Source organism: Notamacropus eugenii, chromosome 3 (assembly GCF_028372415.1).
Source record: "Notamacropus eugenii isolate mMacEug1 chromosome 3, mMacEug1.pri_v2, whole genome shotgun sequence".
Lineage (NCBI taxonomy): Eukaryota > Metazoa > Chordata > Mammalia > Diprotodontia > Macropodidae > Notamacropus > Notamacropus eugenii.
In genome coordinates this window covers 305,116,482-305,132,334 of record NC_092874.1, presented here as the reverse complement: position 1 = coordinate 305,132,334, position 15,853 = coordinate 305,116,482, and the positions used below count along the sequence as shown (strand labels likewise).

General features: G+C 46.2%; 1 protein-coding gene across 10 annotated transcripts in view; it reads right to left on the bottom strand.

The window, feature by feature from the left end:
• BRD1 (bromodomain containing 1) overlaps window positions 1-15,853 on the bottom strand; it is a 103,054-nt gene that overhangs the window by 33,978 nt on the left and 53,223 nt on the right. For all 10 annotated transcript variants that reach the window (XR_011964312.1, XR_011964313.1, XR_011964314.1 and 7 more), the window contains exons 4-7: window positions 6,444-6,575; window positions 6,062-6,190; window positions 5,211-5,523; window positions 23-283 (exon numbers count right to left, since the gene is read on the bottom strand). Coding sequence is in view for 6 of the 10 variants with exons in the window: in XM_072596527.1 (XP_072452628.1) it covers window positions 23-283; window positions 5,211-5,523; window positions 6,062-6,190; window positions 6,444-6,575 (835 nt within the window). In the remaining 4 variants the exon portion in view is untranslated. The remainder of the gene's footprint in view (window positions 1-22; window positions 284-5,210; window positions 5,524-6,061; window positions 6,191-6,443; window positions 6,576-15,853) is intronic.

Sequence of the window (15,853 nt, the reverse complement as noted above, 5' to 3'; positions counted from 1 at the left end):
CAGGCAAGAGGTGCGTCCTTACCTTCCTCATCTGCTTCCTGCTCTAATGGCGCCCCTTCCTCTTCCAAGCTCCCAATACCTGACTCCAGCGGAGGGGGTTGGCTGCTTGGCTGACTTAGCTTGTTTCGAACAACAGCAATTTCTTTTTTTAATAACTTTGCTCGTTTACTTCTTGACCCACTGGATTTCATTGAGCATGTCAGATCCAGTTTGTCCAATAATTCTTTTAGCTGCTCTTCCAAGGACATGTGCACTCGGTTAGCTGGATTTAGTAACCGATCCACTGAAGTCAAAAACAGAGAAGGGAAGGTATTTTATTAACAATCTGTCTGCAAAAGTGTTGCAAATAAGCACAAGCTTTCCTAATGTTTTCCTAAACCCTTCCCGCCAAAGTAGTTCCAACACTCAAGAAGAAATGGTCAACAAATCTCCTACTTGCTCATTTGATGAGCAATTTTTGTTATATTCTAAAGATGAGAGAAGCCATGTTTCCAAAGTTGATATATGTAAATATATCAAGCACCTAGACACCTGCATTATAACATAAAGATACATTGTGTATACATGAGTCTCCACACTCCCGCACATGCGGGACAAAGCTCTGTCCTCAGAGAACAGTACTCATGATGTCCAATATTGTCGTGTCTGATACGTAAGCCCACACAGATAAAATACAACCGATTAAAAAACCCAGCTCCACCTGACTTGGGAAGACCATCAGATAAAAAGTTAGAATGTACTACAGGCTATGGCAAAGCCCCAAGTGGAGCTGCCAGCACAGAGACATCTACACATAAAAAAAGAGATTAATTAGGGTCCTGATCTGTAAACCAAATGTGATAAATCACAATTTGTTCATTAATATTCCAGGCCTAAACATGTGACTCTCCAAGGCAGCCAAATGCCTCCCACACGGACCCTAGGAGCACTAACAGAAAATCCAAGCACACAGTTTCATCATACACTTGGAAACCACATTTCTAAACAACAACAAAAAAACTCACTGCTAAGAAGAGAACAATCATGACATGAAATCAATAAATTGGGCAAAAGTTGCTCTGTCATCACAGAACAAAAACAAAAGAAAACCCCAAGCCCCATACTCAAGTCAAGAAGACAAAGGCCGTGAGCCCTCTCCCTGTGAGCGCTGACCAACGAATCCAAGGCCTGCAGATCGAGGCCATGGAGCCAGAGAGACAGAGAACAAGTGGGACAGCCCAAACTTTTGTCATTTCGAGCTCCAAAGAGGAGCCCCTGCAAGACTGTCAGTGTGGTGTGTCTCCACAAACACACACCTTCTGCCAGCGATGACAAGTGCCCCCAAGGAAACTGCATTCAAACAAGAGAGCTCGGTGAGGCTGGCCTCTGGGCCTTCAATCTCACACACACACACATACACAGCTTTTCTGACTTAAAGGGAACACAGCATTCTATTAATTCGACTATTTGACAGTCCATTTTCGAAAATTCTTTCTCTTCAGCCTCGTCTATCCTCCCACAAAACATGGAGTGTTTGGAAATTTGTTCTGGAGGCTAAAAAGTCATCTTGGGCCTTGCTGATGAAAAATCTATCACACTGTTTTCTGAGAGACATGGGAAGAAATCACCTAAAATGCACTTAATGACCTTCCCTGTCCCACACCTCTTTTCCCTTGGCCCAAATAAAGTCCTAGACTTGGCTGTTCACTAAAACCTAATCCAGGTAAGGTCAAAAGCCTTTCTGCAATAGGTTCCTCCAGACCTGCAGGTCCATCAATCACAGCTGGTATCCTGGACACCTCCAATATTCTGTATTTGTTTTAAAAAAAAAAGTTTGCTGTTGAAAAACTGAGGAAACCACAATCTAACTGTAGACTGGCTGAATGTTGAATAACTTGGAAACACGGCCCTGAGTGGCCAAGTAGTGGGGGGCCTCGGCAAGGTGGCAGGGGTGACCCTGGTGCCTCAAGCTCCCTGACCTATGGAAAGAACAAACACTCACAACAGTTCAATTTCAGATTCAGTTTTTACAGCGCTCCCAATCTAACAGGGATGGGCTGCCTCGAGAGGCCTCCTGACCTCACTATCTCTGTGTGGGAATCCTGGGCAACAAAGAGCTGCCGGCCCGGCCTGGCACCAGGAAAGGACACGTCACCCTTCGAGGCCTCAGCCAACAAGGCTCTTCCTCCCAGGGCTGGAGTGTGGTGTCTCTAGGTGGGTGGACAAGCTTCTCTGGAGCTCAGCCCACTTGGTCATTTTCAAAGCACCTGTTCCCAGGGTAAAGACAAGTGACATTCTCCTCCACACAGTGCAGCTCTCCCAGCAATGGGGAGTGGCTGGCACAGCCCCCAACACCTCACCACTGCAGTCTTCAATCAGTTGCCACCTTCTCCTCTGCATAACGCTTCCCACCTAACCAATGTCCTCTCCAAAAGGTCATGCTCACAAGGGCATGATCAGGGCAGGTGTCATCTCTGGACCAGCAGCTCCTTATTCCTGACATGGCCTCAACTGTTTGGGGCTCCCCATAATCCTCCCCAAATCTCCAGATCTTTCTGAGTAACAACAAGCTAAACAGTCCGCCAGTCCCCAACCTATTCAAGTGTAAAACATTACTTCCCTGCTATTCAGTCACCTCCCGATCGATTGAGTCCAACATTCCATACTCTCGAAATTGTTCTGGAGTCTGTGTCATGGGCCTGGCCACATCGGCCTTCCCCTTCAGGACTGCGCTGTGGGAGCTACTAGTTCCTCTCCTCCCATCCACCCTACACCTTGCCTCTCCTCTATCGAGTCAACATGACAGATTGTGCCACAGTCCAACCAGGCCAGGAACCAGGCCCAAAAGCCAAAGGAGGAAGCCACTGTCACTGCTGGCTTTATGACCACTCTTTAGTTCCTTCCAAAGCCCCTCATAATCAAACTTCCTCAATTGCTCCCAGCAGCTGAAGCCAGTGAGTTTACCAGCCCAGATTCTTCCCTTTCTGAAAATCAGGAAATTTGTTTCCTTCCAATCTTATAAAGCTAGCACCACTCCACTTTCCAGTCTTTCAAGTTCACTGACAATGACTCATCAACCGCACCCACCAGCAACCTAGAATATGACTGGTCTGGCCCAGACTTGGACTCAAAGGCAGCTGGTGATCCAGTGTATAGTCCCAGGCTATGAGTCAGGAAGACTTGGGCACCAATTTGGCCTATGACCCTTGGTGAGTGATTTCGCCTCTGCTTGCCTCAGTTTCTACATCTGTGAAATGGGAATAAGTACAGCCCCTCCCTTACAGGGCTATTATAAGGATCCAATGAGACAATAATGTGAAGTGTTTAGCACAGAAAAGTGCTCAATAACTGGTAACTGCCACTGTCATGGCCAGCATTATCACCCCATTTTTCAGAGCTGTCCTTGGTAGAAAAAAGAGCAGGCCAATGAAGGAACAGTGTGTCCTTCACTGCTGTCCAGCCAAAGCCTCATTCTGAGCCCTCTGAGCATGTGCCAGTGCCCTTGCTCCCACCCCCCTGAGGAACCCTCACTGGGTTCTAAAACATACCCTCACTGGTCTGTCAGAACTGTGTCCCCACAATGCCTTCAAAGAGCATTGCCTCCTGAACTGACTTCCCTTGTCAAAGTTCCAGGTCCAGATTCTGACCTCCCCTCTTCCTCTGCACCATAGGAGATGTGTTCTCCCTAAAGCTAGGGAGCATGCCAGGGTCTGCCCAGATGTCCTCTCCTTTATGCCCAAGGCTAAGAAGACCAGGTCACAACTCCACCCAGGGAGTTAGAATCAGAGGCAGAAGGGTCTGGATTCAAAATCTTCCTCTGCCACTGGTCACTGGTGTGACCTTGGACAGGGTATTTTACCTTGATGGGACTCAGTTTCCTTAACTGTCAAACAAGAGGGATGCGGTACAAATCGATGGTCTTATGAAATCTGTCACTCTTTTGCTCACGTGTGGCAGCTAGCTGGCGAGGTGCGACAGATGTCAGGCTGAAGAAGAAACCCCACCACAGGTACGGGTAGGGGCCCCCTACCCCCTTTACTGGTTCTTCTTCTCCAGGTGTCATGTGGCACAGACTGACAGCCACAGTGGTGCTTCCCCTCCCACCTCCCGATCTTCTATTTCCTCACAGGATTATATATCTTTCTTTGGGAAGAGCCAAATTCCAGCCCTGAGTCCCCATTGCCAACGCACCCCCCTCCCCCACTACTGAGTGACAGCTCAGAGCCTGAGTCAGGACATCCAAAGACATGAGCTTTCTTGATGATTCTTTTCCTGGATTTTTTGTGCCTGTACATTTGGGGGCTTTCTACAGTTCTTACAATGTAGCTTCTCTGGCTTAGTGAATATTCTCCCATCCATTCCTTTTCACTGAAATGTCTCCACGTAGACAGCACCATATGTCAAAGACTGGTTTACACTAAGACGACCCTGCCTGATCCCCTCCATCAGATAAGGCAAAGCCCCTACTCCTCCTCAGAAACTTTTAACTGTTTTGAGTTTGCTCAAATGACATGAAGAAATCAGCCTCAGGCACACTGAAGTAACAGACCCCCAAGTCAGCCACAGCCTAGACACAAGAGCTGCACAACTGAACATGTCAGGGGCTAAAAGAAACTGTCAATTAAAATGAACTGTAGCTGAAAAATTTAAGGGGGGAAAAACCTCATAGACCAAAAAGAATAGATTGATTTGAATCCTAAAACTCAAGAGTCCTCTAGGCCCCTACGGTCTCTTAGCCCAAGCAACATTTGACTAGGAATACTCATTTCAATAGTCCCAGGGAATTGCTGAGTTTGCTTCAAGGCCTTCAACTACCAAAAATCAGTTTCCCAAGGCAGTCTGCTGGATTCTGAACTTAACCCCCACACAGCCTACTGTGTTGCCCTCTATGGCAGGGCCCACCAAGTCCTACCCACATTCTCAGCATTAGCTCATTCCCTCCTGTTCTTTTCACCAATCTTCAAATGGCATGGTTTCTACTCACCCAACCATTCAAAGCATCCTCTACTGAACCTACTTGTCAAAATCCTTTCTAAAGTGGAGCACCCGATACTGCCCACGAGACCCCAGGGATGGCCCGATCCAGAAGACAACAGGGCTGTCCCTCCATCATTCAGAACCCAAGGCACAGGTTATTCATGAGGCTTTCAAGAGTAGATCACAGCACCTGCTGCATCCACTCAAGTGCCAGGTCCTGGCCACAAGCACTGACCACTGACACAACTTCTTACCATCTTCCCAAGAAAAGGGCCGAGGAGGCTCCAACTGTGGCCGTTCAGGTAAGTGCATTCCAGTTTCATGATCGAAACCAACCCCTTCAGCATCCCGCCGGGTCTGCCTGAGGACAAGCCCACCCTGGTCTCTCAGCCGTACGGCTGCTCTATAAAATATGGTATCCTTGGCGTTGTACTTCATACAATTATCTATAATGAGATGAAAATCTTCTTCAAACTCATTGAGGTCTCTGTAACCTTGAGCATCTAACCGTTTCCTCATTGTAGCAAAGTCCATGGGATGTTTAATGTGATCCAAATAATCTGGAACCTGAGATTTGAGATTAAAAAAACAAAAACAAAAACAAAAAACAAAAAACAAAAAACAAAGAAAATTATCTAAAACAAAAAACAAGAAAACAAGGTACAGTTTTCTACTTAACAAAGAATACACATTTAAACCTCAAATTTGCCATGAAATCAAGTGTAAGAAAATAAAATGCAAAGCTAAGCATAATATCCAAGAGAGATAGAAATCAAAAAGCAAGGATTTTTTTTTTGGATATCCATTAACTTAAGGAACAAGTTACTCTCAAATAAAGCTTGAATAAATATTACAGATTTCAAAACAAGCCACTTGGAGAAGCAAATGGTGCACACCTCTTGCAAACAGAACAAAGATACAAACATTCCATCTCCAGCAGAAACAAACAGGGAAATAATTTCTGCTTCTGAACATTCTACCAGAAAGGACACTCAAATGAAACTGGAAATTAAGACTAAAACTACATAAACAGTTCTGCATCAAAATATGGATTGACTGCAGCACTAGCAGGCAGGTCTGGTGGGGCTGGCAGTCAAACACACACCTCTTTCAGATTCACTGGCTGGGCAAAGATGCGTGCAGGATCTTTCTCTTGCAACTGGTCCAGGACTGACCGTAGGAGAACTGTGAATGGTGTCAACTGTAACTCCAAGGCAACTTGCTCCACCTTCACCTACACAGAGCAGAGAAGGGTCAAAAGTGGAGACAGACACACCCAGCACATGATTGGTGGGTCTGTAGCCAATGGCCTAGGAACCTGCTGGGCTGAAGGTCTGTATACATGCCTGGAGAGGGGAGAACAACTCCTCCCCACCCCCACTCCAAGTCACCTGTCAGGGAGGATGTCCAACAAGGCGCTGCAGGAAAAGCCCATGAAACATCATTCTGACTACAGATTACAGGGTTTCCGGGAAAACTTCCCTCACCTGTTCTCGCTTCAATTTTTCCCGTTTCCGAATAAGCTCAACCAGCAATCTCGCTCTCTCCAGGTCATGCCGCAGCCTCTGCCAGTATTTTAACTTCTCTTTCAGAGCTTGTATTTCTTCATCATCTTCTCTCTAGAGAAGAAAATGTAAAGTATATGAACAATAAAACATAAAGAAGTCTACCCCTAAACAATGCTAAAGAAGTCTTCTGCTCCACTGCCTTGGCTCACTCTGACAAGATGGCCCCAATGGAATCTTGTGACCTTGTTTCACCGCTCAACCTCTCTCACAAGAACCCTTCCAGGTTTTGTATACTCTTCAACCACACCTTTGGTGAACCAGTAAGACTAGGCCAAGACCCCCAACCCCAGCCAGGGCAGTGAGTAGATACGTGAGGTCAGCTCCCATCTGGGAACTTCAGAAAAGCCTAAGACGAGGCTGTTGTGGCTAAACCCCATGGGGTCCAGGTCCTTCCTGCCCCAGCTCCTCTGCGTCCTGGCCGCCTGGGCCAATCCATGCGAGATGGGCAGGCCAGCACTACTGTGTCCCAGAAAGGTTTTTCCATGTGGTTTCTGTGGTTTCTGTCCTTGTTCCTCTCTTCCTCCTCCCCCCTCTCCTATTGATGAACATAGAAGTATCTATGTTGGAGGCTTCATGGTCTTCCCAAATCCATCCCATCAAAGGATTTTACATTCCAACTTGGTTGCTCACTTAATTCCCTGATACTCACTGATGGCCATTTCTTATACTCTCTCCTCTCTTGCCAAAGTCAATGTTAATACCTTGAACATCACCCCACCTCCACCTCCTAACACCTGTTCCCTAAAAAGCCAGTGAGGCTAGTTCAACTGGCCCCCCAAGGGTAGGTGTGGTCCCTGGCTGCAGGTCTGGAAGCTTGGGCACCACACCAGCTCCAAAAGCCAGCATGGACATTTACTTGCTGTATGATCCTTGTGAAGGCATTGTCAATCTCTTCCGGAGCCCCACATACCACCCACTTCCCCAAGGTCCTGAGCACAGTGTTCTGTGCGCCTGAGTGTTACAGATAGAGGAAAGACAAAGAGGCTTCTGCAGGAACAGGAAAGTTTATCGGGGACTTCACTCTAAAAAATGCTAAGAAAGTATAAACACACAAGGAAATGGGCAGGAAGAGAAAGTAATATGCCATGTCCCACGCAGGTGGAAGCAGAGAAAACACATTCTTAACCAAACACAAGACTCAAGTGATTACAAAAGAAAGAGAAAATAGACAACTCTGATTGCTTGAAACTAAAAACCTTCTGCCCAGACATGAATGCACCTGGCTAAGAAGGGAAGGGACAGCATAAGTCTCTGACAAATGCTTAGCATCCAAGAGAGATTATCAATTAACATATATATGGAAACGTACATGACCAATAGTCATTCTGGGATATGAACAAACAGCTCTCAAACGAACTGCAAAGAATTCATAACCACATGAAAAAATGCTCCAAATCCCTAAAAATAAGAAACTGCACATCAAAAACATTCTGAAATTTCACCTCATACCCTGTAAAACAGCAAAAATGACCCAAAATGGCAACAATTAATGTTGGAGAGTTGTGGAAGGACAGGCATCATTGGTGGAGCTGTCGAACGGTACAACCATTTTGAAAAGTAATTTGGAATTATGCAAATAAAATGACTAAAAATGCCCATACCCTTGGACTGTGTATTACTGGGTTTATATTTCAAGGAAGCCATCAATAAGGAAAAAAGTTGACACATACTCCAAAATATTTATAGTAGCATTTTTTTTGCGATAGCAAAGGACTGCAAACAAAGTAAGTGCCTCCAATTGGGAAATGGTGAAACAAATTAAAGTCTATGACTCTCATGGAACATGACTACACTATGAGAAATGATGTGCAGTATGGAGACAGAGAAGCCTGGACAGAGCTACATGAACTGAAGCAGAGGGAGATGAGCAAAGCCAAGTGACCACAGCCATATCAACAGCAAGAACACCAAACGCTCCCAAGTGAATGTAAGAGAAGTATCAAGGCCAAGCAGAAGGAAGAAGACTGAGAAGAGATCCACAATCCAGCCCTAGGGAGGGGGAGGGAGGGCCCACAGGGGTTATCTGGACTTTTGCAATGTATCCATCATTGGTGCTGACTTATTTTTCCTCTCCAAAATATACTGGCTCTCTGGGAAGGGGAGGAGGGAAGGATACATGGGCTACTATGGTAATGTAAGAAGTAGAAGACATTAAAGAAAAACATTTTTTAAAAAGAAAAATAAGAAAAGAGAAAGAAAGAAAATCAGTCAAAGAATAAGAGCATCAGAAGAGGACACAAAATACACCTAGCTTTTCTCATTGTTAAAATGTTGGTCTGGTTTTCTTTTTTTTTAATTAATAGCATTTATACACAAAGAAAACCAGTCCTAACTCTGAAGTGTGAGCACGTCAGTGAGGTGGCAGTTGGGAGTCAGTGGCCTACAGGACCCACCATCTTGCACAGGGGCTGCTGTCCAGTACTGATAAGGCCTCCAGCCTCCAGTCTTTCTCTCATCCTCTCAGACACTCCTGAAATAAGGGAGTGTCTGCCTGGGGTGTAGGAATTTCAGTTTCGCTGAAAGGAATTCTGACCATGGGCTAAGGCCAATCTAAACCACTTTTCAAAACCTAATTTAAATTTATTTTCAATTTTTTCCATTCTGTGTAGGGAATACAGCCTACTGAAGAACAGAGTTACAAAGAGGAGCAAGAATGGGTGTGGCCATAAGCAACTTACGGCCTTCCTCAAGGTGCTCAACAGATCTCGGGGTAGAAGCCAGAAGCAAGGTTTCTCCTTCACACAGAGAAGAGCAGTAAGGGGGCTCAGTTGAGTTTCTAAGGAAGAGCTTTAGCAGATCAAATAAACCGCCAAGAGCCAAAGCGCAGCCACAGGCATGTCTGATGCCCACGAAGCCAAATGGGCCCCAAGAGGAAGTCAAACTTGGTCATCAGAGGAACAGCGCACACTACCTCAGTGACTCCTATCAGGCTCTGAGAGTCCTCCCTCCCCCAATGCTGAATGGGGTGGACTGAGCAGCAGCCCCACTGGGCACCCAGAACAAAGAAGGTGCTCAGCTCAGGCAGGCTCAAAGGGCATAGAATAGCAACAGCACCCACAGTTCATTGGAAAGTGCAGCTCAGGGGAGTTAGAGCCATCCTCCTCTTAAGGCTGACCCTAGAAAACGCCAGATAAAGAGGCACAATATTCTACCTACTGAAGCAAACTAATCAAAGCCATCTGCCACAATCAATTTCTGATGTTCTAATATAGAAGCCAGCTCCAAGTGCTCACACTGGTTAGGGTCTGAGTCTCAGGACTAGCAAGTGAGCACAAGTTCAAGGACAGGAATCGGGAGATTTAATCAGGAAAGGAGACCAACCAAGAAGTCTGGCTCAAGGACAGGCTGATTCCACATGAACCAAGGATCCCAAAGTCACTCCCGTGACTATGGAGGGAGCCCAGCATCCCCAGGGCTCCCTTCCTCCCACGCAATCACTGAAAGCACAACATAGACCTGGAACCAAAGGAACCAAAAACCCCAAGTGGGCATAAGGACATCTATAGGCTAGAGATGGCCTGGGAGGTCCAAGAGATTAGCCAGGGTGAGTGAGACTGGCTGTGTTGGGCACCACCTGGGCTCCAGTTAATGCTGTCCTTTAATAAGAGCACTAGGTGCCCACAACCAACATCAGGTGCAGCTTCCTCCACCATTGCTACCACATAAGTTCAACTGATACAAGAGAAAGGTGACCATACGATGTTATTGCCCAGGGCAGGGCAGGACCAACTAACCAATATGAAGTCACTACTGGGGGGCAGGCCAAAGAACTGACCATACCATGATTGCAAAGAGGACGACGTTGAAAAGGTCTTCCAAGTCAACTATAAATAACATAAATGGAACCAAGAGAAGCAGCGTGGGATGCTTCACTGTCTTCTTGTAGTCTTCTCCTCTCCACCCTCAGGCATCCCCAGGCTTCAGGATAGGCCTCAGACCCATGAGGAAGGATCCCTTCAAACTGCAGTCATCTGACAGCACGCTTATGTAATAAGTCACAATTCTGATATTAGGTATCTGCCAGGTTAGGAGGAGGCAGGCATGAACCACCCCCATCTTCACAAATGGAAAAACATAAGATCCAAGTATATTAGGAACTTGGTCCAAAGTCACAGAGGCAGTGATGAGGCCAATCTGGGCCCCTGATTTCTGAGGCAGGTCATGTTCTGACCTGTAAACATGGCTTCCAATGGGGGGAGGGGCAGAACTCCAATTACATCAGTGTACATGTACACATGTCAACCTTGGCCCATCAGAAACAACTTAGGAAGAATTTGGATCACATGATGCTTCTTAAGAAGCCAAAAACAACAAGATGAGCTGCATGATGAGGGAATGCTGCCTTGCCATAACCTCAACGAATGAAGTTAGCACATAATTAAGCCCATTCTCCTCAGATGTTAACATGCACAGTAACTAGAAAGGGCAGCAGCACATAAATCCCTCAACCTCCACCTGGGTCACTCCAAGAGTCCTGAGTGGAGGGAGGAGAGACTCACACTGCACAGGGCACTCCTAAATGCACTACGCAGGAATGTGGATTGAGATGGATGTAACTGGCCAAGGGCCAGTTACTAACAAAGCAAATTCACAGCAAATTCATTCATTAGTCAAAAACTAATAATCTATTTCCTTCACTCCTCCAAACATGCCCTAGGCCACATGGGAGGTGCTGTTCCAGTACGGCAGAGGCCACAGAAATGAGGTCAGAGGGTGCCCTGCCCCAGTCATGAAGAGTATACAATCCAGCAGAACTACACAAAGCAAACATGAACGGAAGCCAACAAGAGGTGTAACATGAAAAGACTCCCAAAGGAGGGGCTGCTTAGGAAAGGCTTCAGCAACACAGCGCAAGGCTGCAGTTCAGCACTGACTTAGTTTGGTGAGCAATGGGAAACCACTGGACAGGCTCAACATTCTTAGAGAAAGAACTGCAGTGGTGCCTCAATGGAGCCAAGTCTGGATCCCTCACTTTTTTGCAGATGGGGCAACTGAGGCTGGATGAGGACTGACAACAGCCTGGGCAAGGTCCAATAGATGGCTCCAAAAAGGTCCACTGCTTCTGCTAGGAATTCAGGCAGCACCTCTGGTTCAATGCCTTCCAGAGAGAATGAAAGAGAAATATGGATGTGGAAAAAGGTGAGGCAGCTGACTGTAGATGGTAGTAAAGGATAGGTCAGAGGTTAGGGCCTGGGACGATGGGAAGCACAGAAGGTTTCAGGAGAGAGGTCACTGCTACAATGCATGAGTTGCTGAACAACAGGGGAGAGAGGTCCTAGCTTAGCCATATGGATTCAGGGCTGTCCTCAATACTGAGGTGACATCAGACTGGCAGCAAATACAAAAGGTAGACTGATGGAGTGAGTCAAGCCTGAGGACTGCCCTGGGGAGGTCAGGATCTCCCTCAATAGTGCTCAGTTGTCCCTGCTTGATCAACCCTCAAGTTCCAGTCCTTACATTCTTGCCTTGGGTGATCTCATTCAAGTCATCATTTCTATGCCCATAACTCCAAGATCTCCAAATGGACGGAGCCCTAATAATCTGTCTCAGATGCTCCCTTCGCTCTTTTCTCCTCCAATGAGGCAGCAGTCAGTCATCACTAACTCTGTGCCCAAGGTAAGGAAGGCTCTCACAATCTCTGAGGACCCTGACACTGCCTTGAGACACCACTCCACTTCTCACCAATGGAATAGCTTCTGGGCACATCAGGTCCCTGTGCTCAACCCCACAATCCTGAGCTCTGAAAGGATGGCCTGTGAGGTCCCTTCCGGCCTAACATGAGTAAGCCTGATCACCCTTTCCCTTTCTCCTTCCTCCAGGCTGCCAAATTACTTTTAAGGCACAAATCTGACCACATCATTCTCATGGCTCGAAAACTTTGTTTGGCTCCTCACCAATAAGAGATCTGGTCATCAGCAAGGACAGTGACAACACTAGCACCACCAGAGTGACCTCAAGCTAAGTAGTCTACCCAGCTGCTTCCCCACATGGCTCTGCTCTCTGGTTCATATGTAAATTCACAGAGCCAGCACCTCATACATCCCTCCCCACTTCCATGAATTGGCATAAACCATCTCCCCCCTCTCTCTTCGCCTTCCCCCCTCCTCCCTCCTCCCCAATGTCAGAATCACTGCTTTCTTTCCAGGCTTATCAGATACCTGACATTAGCCTTCCAGGCATCTGCTCTGTCTGTCCTCTCTCACCCAACTTAACACTACTGCCTCAGTAGGACTGTATGCTTCATGAGCAGCAAGGTTTGCCGAACTGAATTCAAGGGACTATTATTCATGAAGGAGTAGGGTTTTGTCATGGAGACTTGAAATCACTCCTGTCACCTCCAAAGAGGGATGAAAGTCACAGCCTCCACCCCAAAAAGACCCAGACATGATTCAAGGGCTAGAATTACTTGATTCCTAACCCTCCTCCTTATTGGATTTCTTCTTCCAAAGAGTGTAAAGACCAGAACCAAACTACAACAAACCCCCCCACCTTCTTCCATGCCAATCACCAAAGGGCCAAACTGGCAAGGCTGAGGTCAAGGGTCACAGAGCTAAGACTGAGGGATTGAGGTAGTGGGACCCTCTCGTTTTTTCCCGGATGAAGACACTAACTCAAACAACTCTAGAGAGCCCCTATCTTACCTGCAGGACTCAATATGAAATCTCTTGTTTGGCTTTTAAAGCCTCCCCCAACCTGGGCCTTTCCTACCTTTCTAGTCTCAATGCAGAGACACGAGATTCTCGCTATTGCTCAAACAAAACCCGACCTCCCCATCTTTACTGGCCAAAGTGAGGTGTGCTCGAGCTCAACTTCAAGTCTCAGCTTCCATCCCACCTTCTCCAGGAAGTCTTTTCCATTCCTATGGCCAGGGCCGCTAGTGCCTTCCCCCTGGTCTATCCAGAACCATCTGTGTGCATCTGCCCCCTCAGAATGGGAGCTCCCTGAGGACAGGGGCGGGTTTTGCCCTTTATATGACCAGCACTTAGCACTGTCCCACAGTACAAAGCAAGTACTTAATAAATACTTGTTGAATGAATGAACTGCTTGACCTAGGTTACAGCAGCAGAGCTGGGGTTCAAATTCTTTGCCTGGCCTATGCAAGTAAGTCAGTCATTCATCCTTCATCCCTCTCACAGAAGGCTCTTACCTGGTCAGCACCATCCCCCATTGCTCTAACTCAGCAGTATACAGTCCACATGCATTTGCCCTTAATGCCCTCCCAAGTGTGGTCCCGTCCACTCTTTCTGGCCTGAACTCCAAATATCATCTCAGTTCCCCAAACACACCTTCTACTGCCACCTCCCCCTTCCCTCAAAGTATTAATACTATCTTTTCAAACCAACCTCTACTGCCACCTTCCCTAGAAAGCCAGCACATAGCCCCCAGAGGGCCCCAAGACGTTACAGAGCACTTTGGTACCTTGCCAACTCACTGAGTAACAATGTCTCTTATCATCAAAATCCACAGTTTTCTATCCCACCAAATTGTAACTTTTTTAGGGCTAAAATATGTGTCTTTTTCAGTACAAATTGCTAATGATATAAGGAAAAGCTTTCTAAAAACCAGACTTATCGAAAAATGAACTATGTTGATTGTCAAGTAGCACCATCACTGCCAACGTTCAAGCAGAGGATGATGAAACCAGTCAGGAGATGAATAATTGATTTCTGGGTCTGTTAAATCTCTGGCCCCAATCCATGCATCTCCCTATCACCTCCCCTTTGTTACTGAAGTCCATTCCAAGTCGGGAAGATTCCACATGCAGATCAGATTACACACTCACACATCACAACATACCTAACTCATTCTTTAATTAGCTGCCTGAAATTCAGGAACCTCGGCTAGCTCCTACAGGATGACCAAGGTAGGAAATGCAGGACGGGCCCAGTTTTCTGACCCCACACATGAGAAGCAACAGGCTGGGTATCCTGTCCTGGCTCTGACCCAGTGGTCAAGGTAGGAGCTGAGTCTCCTGTCAACTCAGCAACTCATTTCCTGGGCTCCCTGGCAAACAGGAGTCACCCTAACAACAAGCCCAAGTGTGACCACTCACTGTACACAAACTGTGGTTACAAACTGCAGTCTCCACAATGAGCAACTTGATGTGACACAGTTTAAGGCAGCATTTTTCTATTCTCATGGTTTATTTCCAACTACAGTAAAAAAAATGAAAGTCTGCAATTTTATTCTTAAAAAGCAGACAAAGCAAATCCTGAAGTGACCAGTCAGCTTTGTCTCCACTCTTCACAGAACCTCTGGGTGGGTTCCTCTGATATTGCTTTATTATCCAAAGGCAATGGAACCACCAACTATTAAAATCCTCCCTCCAAAGGGGAAATATTTTGACTGTTTTTCCCTCTAGAATATCTTTTAAAATACCACAGAAGAACCTTAAAGAAAAACCATCAAAGCCTCTTATTTCACAAATGAGGAAACTGAGCAAAGAAAAGCCACCAAAAAAGCAGGCAATGAAGTCAGAGCTGGCTTGGCTTCTCCTCTCCACGGCTCCTTCTTCCACTTCCAGCCCCCTTCCTCCTTTGGCCCAGCCACACACCATCTCAATTAAGTCATGATTTGCTAGCAGCTATTCACAAATTCCCAAGCTGACAAGAATGTTTTCCAATGCTTTTCAATCCAGTTACATTTCTGGTTCCTGGGGGACCTCTACTGAATTCAAACATCTTAAAATGAATTATTATAATAATTATCAGTTCCATTTCTAAGGCCTTTCAAGTTTCCCACATGCTGTCTTCTGAGGGAGACAGAACGAGTCTACATTACACAGCCCCACTCCAACCCACCACCACCCCTATTTCCTTGGAGGATGAAGAGGGTTCAGGGTCAGCCCAAGTCTGTCATCTGCCCTGGGCAGAGAGATGGCAGTCAGGATTCAAACCCAAGTCTTACTGAAGCCCTCGTCAAGTTGCTGAGGATAACTGGTAATGAGACAAAAGGCCAAAAACCCTTTGTGAACCTCTGAGCACTCTGAAAACACCAATCATCATTACCAATCCGTCCTGCTGCCAAAGCCTTAATTCTGGCATACAACTTTTAAAAATTATCATACAATTTTTAAAATCTAGTCTTAACTCATAATTATTTCTTCAACAGTAAAAAAAAGATTTCAGCCACACTGGGAGGAACGTGTAAGAGATGGAAATGACCAAGTTGTCAGAGCAAGGAAAAGCGCCATGAGAGGAGCCATTAATGACCAATCTCCAATCTTCTAGAACTGGACTGAGAAGTAGAGAAAACTGACAAGGAACAAACAAGAAGCTGTTTCAAGTTTAATAAACTAAGTCAAACCAAGAACTTGAAATTTTTACATT